The following is a 13,384-nucleotide window of genomic DNA, read 5'->3' as shown; positions in this document are numbered from 1 at the left end:
TGTTTAAGGCCGCGGCCTCGACGACAGCGATGAGCGGGGCGGGAGCGGAACGATAATACAAATTAATATAATTATTTATAGCGTCGGGTATGGCTATGGTGTCATCTACTGACCGCAGTCAGGATCACGAGTGCGTAATGCGCATTAAATTCGCTCTCGCCCCCACTTCCCGCTGTCATCGAGGCCGCGGCTAATAGAAAAAATTAAAATAACTGAATAGTAAATTATTTGAAATTTATTAAATTTGTTAATACATTTTAAAATTAAGGCATCTTCGACCTAGCTAAACTAAAATACATTAAACATACTTCTGTGTGATAATCCTGCTAGCAATACTAAATTAACATAATATTTCCATTGTTGTAATAACGTTTAACTTTGTATGAAATTTATAACGCAGCAGCAAGCAACATACTACTTCAATTTCATTACACTATAGTAAAAATAAGAGTGTCAATGCAAACCGTATAATAATTAATGAAGCAAAATAAGATACAATTATAATAAAAGTGTGTAAAATGTGTAAAAAATTGCCACGCGCATACATCAGGTTGAACATTACATTTTTATAATTAAAAAGAAATGTTTTCTTTCAAAACACACATACAGAGCAAAAAATTAAATGCCTATGCAAAAATCCATGCAGTGATATTACAATCATTGTAAAAAAACATCAGTTTTCACATAATTATTGTATGTAGTAATAATACCTTATCCAGCATAGCATCAGAGACATGTTGGATTTGGCTCACAGATTAAAGATAAAAGTATCTACAATCGACTTACTATCGTTTTAGATACACTGTGTTCAGTTGTCAAATTGACTATTTTTTCTAAGATTTTTTCACACTTTTAAAAAAATTGTTTGAGACAGTTTTTATAGCATATCTATCATACACGATACTTTTAGCATCGACGATCAGCAGGTTTTTTTTTAGAATCACTGCGACTGATCACTATATCAAAATCTCGCGCTTTAGAGGCTGCTTCAACTGTGAACCCATCCGGGGTTTTTTTCATAGGGACTCTGCTCGCTACCGACTTATATACTTATTATACTTAATGGAAATCACTCACGGTAGTTTAAGCATTAAAGATGCTAAAAGTATGGTGTATGTGGAGGCTTGTGGCCCTTAATGCATATTTTTTAGTAAACAATTAGCAAGGGCGACGGTCGGGCCCGCGTTTACGCGGCGCCGCCTTCAGTATGTTGTCAACGCGCAGGATCATTTCCGCGGCCTCCGCAGCAGACAACAACACTTGACGCTTCACAACGTAAGACTCTGTGATGCCGAGGGTCTTCATGTCCCCCACGCGCCCGTTGTCCATGTCTGAAGACAAAAGAATAATCATAATGACGTCCCATTATTTACGTTTCAGACTAAACAAAAAAATTGATCAAGTGCGAGTCCGACTCCCACACGAAGGGTTTCCATACCATCATACAAAAAATTAAACCATTTTGGAATTTTTATTGTTTGTTGTAATAGCGGCAATTCTAATGCCGCTATTAGCGGCAATTTTATAGCCGCTATTACAACAACGAGCGCAGAGGTCAGCCACGTTGTCGGTGACCGCAAGGGTCAGTCAGCGCAGCGCCACTCACCGAGTCCCATAGTGTTCTCCCCCTGTGCGTGATGCGCCCGCAGCCTGGCGATGAGCTCTGCACTGTCGTAGCCCGCGTTGTCGGCGACCGCGGAGGGCAGCCTGCGCAGCGCCACGGCGAACGCCTCTGCCGCAAGGGCTTCCTTGCCGGCAGTTCGCGCTGCCACTTTGGACACTGCTTCCGCCATCAACATCTCACTCGCACCTAAGAATGTGTATGAAACAATCATTTTAACTCGGAAAAGTACATTACACCAAGACTTTTTAAATTGTCAGGAATTTGTACCTTCCTGGTAGCACAATACAATTTCGCACCAGAGCCAAGGCTTACAGTTGGACAATATATGTATATGTAGACAAGGCAGTATGCATATGATGTATGTCATATACATACCGCATGTACCGTGTATATATGATGTATGTTCCCTAGTGTAGGGGCCAAAGGCGAAATGAATGTAAAACTTCTTTGTCAATAAAGATTTATTTTTATTTTTTCTATGTACGCCGCTGCGCGTATCCGCGCGTAACAGATGGAATTGCAGGCAACCGGCAAGTTAAACTAATTATAGCAAAATCACAATTTTTGCCATGATGAGAACTGTATTTTACCAAGGGTACCTTCCTGGAAGCACGGCGTTTAAGTTTAAAAAGCGGCACTGTACGCTTATGTGCAGCGCCGCGTACAAAATCTACAGATGGGACAGTAAGCAAGTCAAACTAGGCGTAACTAACTCACCACCACCAAAGATGACCTTGGGCTCCTTCACAGTAGCGGCGAGCACGCACAGCGCGTCGTGCAGGGAGCGCTCCGCCTCGTCGATGACCTGCTGCGTGGCGCCGCGGATGACGATGGTGCACGCCGAGCCCAACTCCACGCCCGAGAACCGGATCAGGCATTCATCACCAATTAGTACCTAAAAAGTTTATTCAATACTAAATGATGCTCGTTTGTGTGGATCCAATTTTTTTAAAGATCCTGTGGGAACTCTTTGATTACACAGAATTAATGGCTAAGGGCCAATTTAAAATGTCAAAAAGGCGTCTTAAAACGTGAGAATGGTCCTTCAACTGACTATGTCACGTTTTAAGAGGATTCCAACCAACTCCATCTTCACAGACTTTACCTTTTGAAAAAAAAATTGGCACAAAATAGAAACCCTTGACAGGTCGTGATATACACGACAGACAGACAGACTACAAAGTGATGCTATAAGTATAAGGGATCTTTTTATCATTTTGAGGTACAGAATCCTAAAAAATAAAGCAGCCATCATTAAGATCTGTAAACTAACCCAAATTCGCAATAAAGAAAAATTGAATTGAATCACTTTAGGTTTAAAAGCCCAGAATGAAATTTTTTGTCATTTTTGCATTTTTTTTTAATTCAATAATGTGATGCATCTTTCATGTGTGAAAACCATGTTTAAAAATCTAGTTTTAAATAATTAAGTTTAATACTACCTATAATGTACCCATACTCAACAACTACTTACTTGTTCAATGAGTTTGCAATGTCCAAGTTTTACTTTATCAGGAGAATCGAATGTGGATACGATTTCGCCACCTGTTACCAGCGCTAGACGTTCGATTCCATCAAAATCGGCGTGTTCAATGGCCATGACACCGGCGTCCGCGAATAACTGCTCGGGGTAGTTGTAGATAAGCTGCCTGTAAAAATAAAGAATTAAAACAATTAAAACGTATATTGTAAACGTATGTATTTATACACTGGCCACGTTTGACAGACTTCACACACCTTTGAGAACATACAGAACTCTCAGGCAAGCAGGTTTCCTCACGACGACGTTTTCCTTCACCAATATAGTGATATTTAATTGCTCAAAAGGTCCATAACTCCAAAAAGTTATAATTGTGTGCCTGGGATTGAACCCCCAATCTCCCAATTAGGAGGCGGACACTTTAACCACTAGGCTATTACAGCTTAACCTTATTAATAAAGAACCTATATTGAATAAATCACTTTAGTGGATGAGCACTCACCTATTGATAAAAACATTGCATTTGTGTGCGAGGATTTTGTTAACCTTGTCCTTCATCTTTTCTTTTTCAGCCACTTCGAGCTCTGCAATCTTAGCCATAGAATCCACTTTGATTGTTGAGCCAAACACTTTAATCTTGTCAGTGTCCATGGGAGTATTGGCTATCAGAATATTCGCATTTTCCAGTCTCTTGGGTTGATGGACTCCAACCTTAAAAATAAGTTTATAAGCTTACACTTATCTGCGCAAGAGAGGCACCGGAGCACGATAACAGGAGTTCCTGGAGCCTCTTAATATGCGCTGAGGATGGCCATCGAGGGATTTTTGGGGGTAGAAATCCCACATTACCCGATCTCTCCTCAAAGAGATTGGCATCACAAAATGCCTGATTTACTAATCTATAAACACAGTCTAAATCGCTGGGGTTAAAAACTTGAAATTTTGACTGTAGGTTCTTTTAACCAAGCTTACTCTCTATAAAAAGTATTTTTTTGGAAATTAAATCACTAAGAGGTTTAAATAGAAGGTGAGAGTTTGCATGAAAGTCTGTCATTTTTCAAGTTATATCCATGAAAATTGGGCTCTTCAAAATAAAAATTCTCTCTTGGATTCAAAATAAGAAATACGTATTCCAGAATTTTTGGATAATCTACTCCAATTTTTTTTTTTTAGTTATAAAGGAATGTTGTCTCTCCCAATTTTCTTTCTCTAGTTTATCAAAAATATACATATAATGTAGTTTAACATAAGGTTTTAATAAAAATATACTTAACGAATATATATATATTTATATATATTATATATATATTATATATATATAATACATAACGAATTAATAAAAATATGGCAAACATAGCATACCTTTTTGTTGAGAAGAAATCCTTCATCCAAGAATGATTCTTCTAAGAGTCCACCAGAAATTTTGATTATTTGGATAGCTTTAAGGTTTCCTGAGCCTTTTAATCGGAGTACTGCATCTACAGCTAACTTGGTGAAATGTCTGAAAATATTGTTGTAATGTATATTATTATTTTTCAGTAGGAACTTGAATAAAATATGTATTGCAGTGCAATTTTAATAGGCAACTTATGAGAAGAATAATGATAGAGATAGATTTTAAGAAAAAAAAAAACAAAATACAACACGAAATATTAAGACTAAAGCTATAGCCACACCCGCGTGATATGGATGCGAGAGCATTCACGACGCGAATGTATATAACTATATCCACACTTTTATGACTGTTGTAGTCACAGAGGTTTGGTGGCATTAAAAATTGCAGGAGGCAACAGCTACGCGAATGTCGTTTCCTGTGCTTGACCGTGCAAGTTTGGATGATGCTTAATCTTAATATTTCTACTATGTATTTACTTTTATAAAGGAAACAGAGTGAAATATTTCAAACAAAACTCACTCTTTGTGGTTTGACAGAATTTTAGAACTCAATGTGGTACGAGCAATGTTCTCCAAGTCAGTCCTCAAGGCAGCTTCGTTCATGTTCTTCTGGTGATCAAAGCTGGCTTCGGCGAGAGCCTGTTTGGCAGCTTCCACAGATATTCTCCACCCTGCTATTATGGTCTGGGGGTGGAGCTTTTGCTCAATTAACTTCTCTGCCTCTCTGAGCAACTCAGCAGCTGCCAAATAAAAACCAAATTAGTTTTCAGGGTTCCGGATCTTTAGAGAAAGATAGGACTTTATAGGGTTGCTTTGTTTGCTGAGTTTTTGCAGTCAAAACCAGTCAAAGGAATCAAACCTATAGGGTACTTCCCGTTGACCTACAATCAAGAAATTTGACAGGTAAATTTAAGTTTAAATAAATAAATAAAAAGCAAAAACTTACCCAAGACTGTAACTGATGTTGTACCATCACCAACTTCTTCATCCTGGACCTTAGACATATCTACCAGGATCTTGGCAGCTGGGTTGTCAATGCCAATTGATTTAAGAATAGTAGCACCATCATTTGTGACTTCAACCTGGAACATTACAAACATTTATACAATATTTTTCACACAAACTTTGGGAATTGAAACCATTGTAAGGAAATCTCATGAATTTTAGAATGAGATCTAAGAGAGCACTTTGACTTTGCTCAGATGTAGGACACTTAAAACAAAACAGCAGTATACCACCGGCAAAAATCTGTCTTGTTTTAACTGAAACTTAAGTCTAAGCAAAATCAAAGTGTGCTCGTAAGATTCCAACCTTAGGATTCTGCCAAACCAAGTCAAATGAAACCGCATCAGGTGGGACTTACCAATGCATGTTCTGCGAGCTTTAACCACCAAGATAGCTCAAAGACTAAAACCCAGAGTTGTATATCCCAGGAATATACATATAGTTTAATATCCCAGGAATGGGATACAAAGTAATTAGATATAGGTTTATAGGTAGTAATTACTAAACAAACCTGTCCAGAATTTCTGCCCATAGAAACTAATATTTTGTCCATGCCTTTCGGCCCAAGAGTGCTTTTCACAAGATCACCGATAGCAATAGCTCCAATGAAACTGGACATTCGAGCTATCTCGGCCTTTTCTTCTTCGGCCTCATTCTTCAAAATTCTGATGGGGTTGAGTGAAACCTGCGAGTAAAACAGCAATAAAATAAGAAAATGTGCACATGTGCGGCCCCACAAAATCTATGGAAATTGTTGCATTATATTTTGCTTGGTACAAAACAGAATGTCTTAGTAAGACATATTAATTAATTCGCTTACCATTTTTAGGAGTACTAATCAGTGTTTTTATACAGTTAAAAGACTTCACTGAAAAATAACCAAAGTTTAGGCAAAAATTTCAATCTCGTGAATTCGGTCACAGTTTCTGCTTCACACCAAAGACAACAGATTAAAGACTACACTAGCGGCACGCTATGATGGCCGGTTTGACACATTACAATAGTGATGTGGAATGTCAATTTATTCTCGAACAAAAAACAATTAAGTTTTGTTTTTGTACCTGATTAAATAGGTTTAATAAAACAAAAATGTATATGTTTATTTAATTTATTTGAACGAACTGAATATTTGAACGAAAATGAATATACATACTTTATATGCACACAAGAAACATATGAATACAAAAGATACCAAAAAAGGTGCCACAAAAGGCCATAATTAATCAGATTCGTCCATACTACTATTTTCACTGTCGTCACTGCTATCATCACATACATTAATAATTATATGTTCGTTTTCTATAATATTATCTATTTTCACATCTCTTTCATAATCTTCCCTTATTAATTTAACAGTTCTATTCACAACCTTTTCCCAGTCTCCTTTAGTCACATGTTCACAAGCTTCTTCTAATAATTTTAGCATTTTTTTTGTGGTAAATGGGGGTTCTGTATTGTGTCTTGCAGCATATCCCTTAATTTGAGCCCACACCAACTCAATCGCATTATACTCACAATGGTAAGGCGGTAACCGTATAACTCTGTGCCCATGTTCTAATGCTATTTCGTCAATGACGTATCGGATCTTGGTTGGTTTGTTTTCTTTTAAAAGACGTACTAATTCCGCTTTTAACATATTCATGTTTGCATCTACGCCATTTTTACGAAGCCATGCGACGATATCAGCTTTCTTTTGGGATTGGGCAGGTGGCTTGTCAATTTGCATCGAGTGGTATGGGGCGTTGTCCATAATTATAATAGATGGTTCAGGGAGGCTACACAACATTGAGGTAAACCATTCAGTAAACTTTTCTCCATTCATGTCTTCATGATAGTCTCCAGTGGTTTTTGACGCAAAAGCCATGAGAGAACCTTCGACAAACCCGTTGATGGTTCCGGCGTGACAAATTATAAGTCGCGATCCTTTTCCTACAGGAACTTTGGAAGTAGATGCTGCTGTGTCATCGTTCCAAGAACGGCCTACAGTATGGTTAGCATTAAGCCATGTTTCATCCAAGAACACAACATTTTGCCAATTTTTGATTTCTTTCACTTGCCGTAAAAAAGTATACCTTGCCATCGCTATATCAAATCTTTCCATCAATATTTTGCGTTTGTTACATTTTTTGTATCGAAATCCAATGGTCTTCAAAATCTTCGTTAAAGAACTTTCCCCACCGAAGAATAATCCAGCTTCCTTCAGTGAATGCACCAACTTTTTTCTTGTTGGATACTCCTTCTGTAAATAGTAGCCGTAAACATGTCTTCGGATAGCATCGGCATCAAAGCTATCGATGCCTACGACTGGTTTCGCTCGTTTTCTCTTTTTTGGTGTGTGAAGTTTATTTTCTTCTGTGCCAGTCTCGCCATATTTTTTTTTAGTTATCCGTCTAACAGTTCGTTGTCCAATATTAAGCGCATCAGCTACGCGTTCAACCACTGACGTTATAGGTAAAATTGGCCCTCCATTTTGAGCTTCACGATCGAAATAGTTACGAAGGCGTATTACGAACTCACGTGTCTGACTATTTAGAACAGTTCTCTGCGTACGTTCGGTCATATCGACGAAATCCACAACAAAGGGCTTGAACAGAGTCCAAATTAACGAGCAAGGGTCAACAGTAATGCAGTATCAATATTTGAAATCCAAAGCCAGGTCAAAACTATATCACAATCGCATTGCACTGACAGTTTATACTTTTCGAAGCAACGTCAATTCGAAACTGCTTTGTTTTGCATTGAGCATTGACGCGAGTTTGCCGGAGGTAGTAGTTGTGCTAGCCAGCGATCCTATGTGACGATCGTATTAGATTCCATTTTTAAAAATTTATTGATATTTTTTTGCGATTTCAGAGGTTTGTCCACATAGTGAAAATTGTTCATATTCACAAGTACATTCACCCCTTAAATGGTGCAAACTGATTTTTCTACACTTGTATACATTTAAGAAATCAATTTAATAAATAAATTTTGAGTCCTAAACCTAAAACTACATTCGATAAAATTTATGAATCTCTGCACATCACTATCGTCAATAAAGTAATACAATTATTTCCTTCAAAGTCGTTATCAATTAATACGGAACTTCATGAGCGGACAAACGTCAAACCGGCCATCATAGCGTGCCGCTAGTTTAACAAAGAGTATGGGACTCAAGTCTAAAGTAGTACTTTTTTCCTCAGAACTAGCAACACCTATTCAATCGAAGTTTAGGTTAGTTGTTTTACGCTGTTTTACGATCGATTTACGAACTAGGTAATAATGTATTTAATGTATTAATTAATAATGTATTTAGTTACCAGTGAAATGTAATAGTTACCATCACTTTTTTACATTTTGCTGCTTAGTAACTAACTAACTAACTAGTACCTAACCATATTTCACGCTACAAATAACTAGTTAGTCATTTTTGACGAATTTGCACGAGCAGTTTTGCGCTGTTGAGACGCAGCGTACTGAAGGGTCGCGGAGTAAACTGCACTTTTTAAGCACAGTATTACTGGTCATACTTTTCGGACCCGTACTATCCTTCTATCGGGTGGTTATTCTAAGGTTCTTTCAGCATTCTAGGTCAACGGGAAGTACCTTGGATGAATAAGAAGTACCTTAGAGGTTTTCTTGCCACAGACGACAGACGAAGTGATCCTATGAGGATTGCGTTTTCCTTATGAGGTACGGGCCCCCTAAAACGCGATATGATGTTCTGTGTCTTAAATCTATATCTATATTATTCTAAATCTGGTTATTTAGTTTTTTGGGTAATGTAATTTAGGGCGAAATTAAGGAAAAACCCATAGGTAGGTAAAACCAAAATCGTAGTTGGAAACACTGTTCCATTCGTCATTCACGTCATTCGCAATCGCCATTTTTGTTTGTGATTGTTCTCAATTTATTTCGTTGAAAATTCTGTAAAACAAATCTGTCTGTGGTTCCTGACATTGCTTCTACATAGTACCTACTATTTACAAAGTTGATTTTTTAAAGTATTTACAATCAAACAGAAAAAATGGAGAATCCAAGTGGAACTCAAGGACCAAGGGTAAGCGATAAACGTTTAGCCCAAACTCAGGCAAAGGTGGATGAAGTTGTCGGAATTATGCGTGTCAATGTCGAGAAAGTCTTGGAGAGGGACCAGAAGTTGTCCGAATTGGACAACAGAGCGGATGCCCTACAGCATGGTGCAGCGCAGTTCGAACAACAGGCTGGTAAACTCAAAAGAAAGTATTGGTGGCAAAACTTGAAGATGATGTTGATTATTGGTGCTGTGGGAGCAGTTTTACTTATCATTATCATTGTATGGGCGACGTCCGGCTCCAGCAGCTCCGCACCAGCACCGGCCCCGGCTCCTACTCAGGCCCCACCTGTTGCTGAGGCACCGGCAGGTCGATAATTCTTCTAAAATGACGAAACAATTAGCTACATTTTTCCACAGCTACCACATGATTCATACGAAATACTGACACTTGACTGATTTTAATGAAAACAAAAGTAAAATATTTTGTAATAAGCATATTATTACACCTTCAAAGAATGAGGTGTGTTAATAAATTCATATCTATATTTTCTTGTAACTGTTTTATACTTGTCTACAAAATCTTAAAATCTAAACGTATACATGTAAAACATAATTAATTATACAAAGTAACCAGTGCTATACATCTTAGGGCTATTTTATACATTACTATTTTTGTAAGCCAATATAATATGTATAGAAACTATTTAACATTAATGTAGGTATGACTATATTGAAGTCAACTGATACACTAAAAGATTATTTATTCAGTGTCTTAGTCTACTATAAAAATTAAGAAAATAAAGCTATTAATCTGACTTGCCTTCCATTGTGAAGACAGTACTTAGGTTCAACTTTATCAGATGTATTAGGAACAGGGCATAATTGCTTAAATCTTTGGAGATATCTAATTTATGTGATAAAGGGTTCCTATTCTTGTCTAGGATATGGGGTCTAAATCCGACAATAAATGTCTGTAATACACAAAAAGCCTGATGCACTTAGTATGAACTTTCCTACTATAAAATTATGTGAGTTACAAAAATTGTCAAAAATATGTTTCTAAAGATATTTACTAACCTGATTGAATATAAGGACTGAATTTACCATAAATTTTATATTATGCACAATTAGATATGAAAAAGGTGTTTCTATAAAAAGTTACATATTTGTTGATTTGTTAAAAATGTATCATCAAATGATCAATGTTGCTGACTTGTATGTTGCCTATGTGAATTCCATTTATTAAGCACAAATTGTATAAATACTGAAGCACAAAGTAGGTTACTTTATTTTAGTTTATAATATTATTATTATTGATTCATACACTGGTGTATCTAGACCATTGTTCCTCAATCTTTGCAGATAACTTTGTGACAATATTATTTAAATATAATACGAGGGACTGGCAAATACATGTGGTAATTGCACTATATACTTTACAGGAGCAAAAAAATTAAACAAAAGCTTCTGAAAATATGTAGTAATTATACCATTTTGATCAAAGTCACAAACTTTGGACTCAATTTTTACACAATTCTAGAGCTATTTTTCTTGGAAATGAATTGAAGTTTGTACTTAGTGATCAAAATCATGAAATTTGAACTCAATTTCAGTATAGTTTTAACACGTTCACTGCGTAAAAAATAACAGTGACTTTCAGCTGGTGCGGTGGCAGTCCAAAAAAGCCCCCACTTGACTTTCTTAATGTGCGTGGCAGGCCCTTTCGACCCGACAGCTCTGAGAGGTATTAAAGCTCTATTATCTTCGCCAACCCATAAAGTATATATATTTTTTTAATAGTTTTGAAATCGTGATGAATCATTTGACTTAACATTGACCTGGTGCCTGGATTCTCTAAACAGAAAATGAGAAATTAGCAATCGAAAATGTCAGGTCGATAAGGCCTGATCCCGCACCCAACTGTAATTTTTATAGTGATGGGATAGTGAAAGAAAATAAAATATCGAGTCATTAATTATATTTAATCTTATAAGCACTAAGCCAAACAAAGTAGATAATAAAAACAAAACAAAAATCTTTTTATATTACGTATTTGACGGATTCTTACCACGATATTATTCGTAACCAAGTTATCATGGTGCTTGTAACAGGACCAAAACCATGAATATCGCTGTGAAAACCCGCTAAATAATTATATTATATTAATAAACAGTTACCTAATTGTAAAAATAATTGCAAAGTAACAAAACAAGTACAATAGTTATTTGTTCAACAAGATAGCAAAATTCATTTTTGCTTCGAATGCCTAGTTTGAACCCCGAGCGGGCGAAGGATTCTATAATAGAATCACGAGCGTAGCAAGTGATTCTAAGTTAGAATCCTGAGTGTAGCGAGGGGTCCAAAGGCACAAGAAACAAAAAATTTGCTATCGTGTGCAACTTTTCACCTCAATAGCGAAAAAATACAAGATGTAAGGAAAATAATTATTTATTGAAACACTAAGAAATTTTTAAATTCTTGTAAGTATATTACGTGTTTATATGATAAAACCAGTTTCTGAGTACGTATTCACACCTTTAGCAAATTTCCAATCGTTAAATAATTCACAGGCTTTCAAGTATTTTTCACGTGACTTTTCCGGAAGAAAGTTTAATTCAGCGTTAGACACTGATTCCTTTAATAACTGATGGTGTTAAATTATCACTCATATTATTATTATTTCTGAAATCAGGGTAATCATTTTTTTTTCTTTTGGGGAAAATTTCTTCATCACTTTCACTTTCGTCGTCGATAGTATTTTGATGTTTATAATTTGCTCGGATAATTTTATTTTCCAAAATTGTTTTGCTGGTGGATGGCTTCTTGGTTTGTTCTTGTTTCTGGAATATTTTGCTGTATATAATTTTAGGCTCTTTATAATTGTCTATATCGTTATCACTATTGCTGATTTCTAGCGATATTTTTTTTTTCACTATGCGCCATTTTAATAATCTGAACTTGACGAGCGTGGATCCTCCTTCCGTGACTGCACAACACTAGTAGCGGCTCAACGCGTACGCATCTGCACAGTGCGGCAACAGGTCGCTACCGGTCACCCACCGAAACAGGCCCGCCCCCGCACTGAGGTAACTTTTTTAAAGTCCTGTGCGGCGGAGGTCGAAAAGGACCTGCCGCGTAAGTAAACTGCCTATATTACTACATTTCTTGTCACAATTCGAAAACTATATTTGTCTCTGTCGTGCTCGTAAAAATGCCCATAAAACGTGTCCCGCACAGGCGAGAAAGACCTGTTTTTTCCGTCCGCACAGTGATTTGGCACAGCACCAGGCCGATTGTGGGTGATTCGCAGTGAACGTGTTAAGTTGTTTAGCTTGGAAATGATTTAATAATTGTATTTAGTGGTCCAAAATCGTTCGGATTAAAGGAAAAAAATTTAAACCAGAAGTCTAATCACACCATTGTGTTCGTCAGCTCCTCATATTATATTCTGATCTTTGCTATGGGTGGATCTTGGTCCCCGCTGCCAATTTGTCATCTAGTGAACTCTGTTGGTTCACTACAGTTGTCCAAGCTCACTAAAAAGTCTATAGCAAGGTTTGGAGGTAACAGCTTAATTTGATAAGATAATGATTTAGATTTTAGCTGATGTACTGCAATAGAAAGTTGTTCTGTCTCCAATTGGTGCCACTAGAAGCACTAGTGGGAAATTGAACTGTACTATAGTTGAGAAATGATGGTCTAAAATAAAAAAAGTTTATGTTATGTTTAATTTTTGCATTTCTTATTAGTTTTTGTAACACCCTTTGGGACCAACGATTCTGTTTACTGTACAAGGTGTAAGGGTCCTTCTGTTTCCAATATTGTCTTCATAGTTAATGTGTAAGTCGATGTTGTATATTAAATC

General features: G+C 36.7%; 2 protein-coding genes across 2 annotated transcripts; one reads left to right on the top strand and one right to left on the bottom strand.

Moving 5' to 3' along the window:
• Positions 1-217: 217 nt before the first annotated feature.
• LOC123866103 (T-complex protein 1 subunit beta) lies at positions 218-6,458 on the bottom strand. The gene is made up of 10 exons (XM_045907460.1): positions 6,325-6,458; positions 6,016-6,189; positions 5,446-5,581; positions 5,020-5,239; positions 4,467-4,605; positions 3,607-3,815; positions 3,099-3,273; positions 2,342-2,519; positions 1,607-1,810; positions 218-1,331 (listed from the first exon to the last, which is right to left on the bottom strand). The coding sequence occupies exons 1-10, from the start codon at positions 6,325-6,327 to the stop codon at positions 1,159-1,161; spliced, it is 1,611 nt and encodes a 536-aa protein (XP_045763416.1). The 5' UTR covers positions 6,328-6,458; the 3' UTR covers positions 218-1,158.
• Positions 6,459-9,319: 2,861 nt separating this feature from the next.
• Positions 9,320-10,555, top strand: LOC123866118 (synaptobrevin-1-like). Its single transcript, XM_045907480.1, has one exon. It carries the CDS (start codon positions 9,511-9,513, stop codon positions 9,892-9,894), a length of 384 nt encoding a protein of 127 aa, XP_045763436.1. The 5' UTR covers positions 9,320-9,510; the 3' UTR covers positions 9,895-10,555.
• The last annotated feature ends 2,829 nt before the right edge of the window (positions 10,556-13,384 follow it).

Source organism: Maniola jurtina, chromosome 6, assembly GCF_905333055.1.
Source record: "Maniola jurtina chromosome 6, ilManJurt1.1, whole genome shotgun sequence".
In the NCBI taxonomy this organism is placed as follows: domain Eukaryota; kingdom Metazoa; phylum Arthropoda; class Insecta; order Lepidoptera; family Nymphalidae; genus Maniola; species Maniola jurtina.
This window is presented reverse-complemented; position numbering and strand designations above follow the sequence as displayed.

Bases quoted from the DNA above. Each gene is read 5' to 3' on its own strand.
- LOC123866118 (XM_045907480.1), top strand. From the start codon at position 9,511: ATGGAGAATCCAAGTGGAACTCAAGGACCAAGGGTAAGCGATAAACGT.
- LOC123866103 (XM_045907460.1), bottom strand. The intron at 1,811-2,341 runs GTGAGTTAGTTA...ACACATTCTTAG, and splicing joins CAAGGTCATCTTTGGTGGTG to GTGCGAGTGAGATGTTGATG. The intron at 1,332-1,606 runs GTGAGTGGCGCT...TTTTGTCTTCAG, and splicing joins GGAGAACACTATGGGACTCG to ACATGGACAACGGGCGCGTG.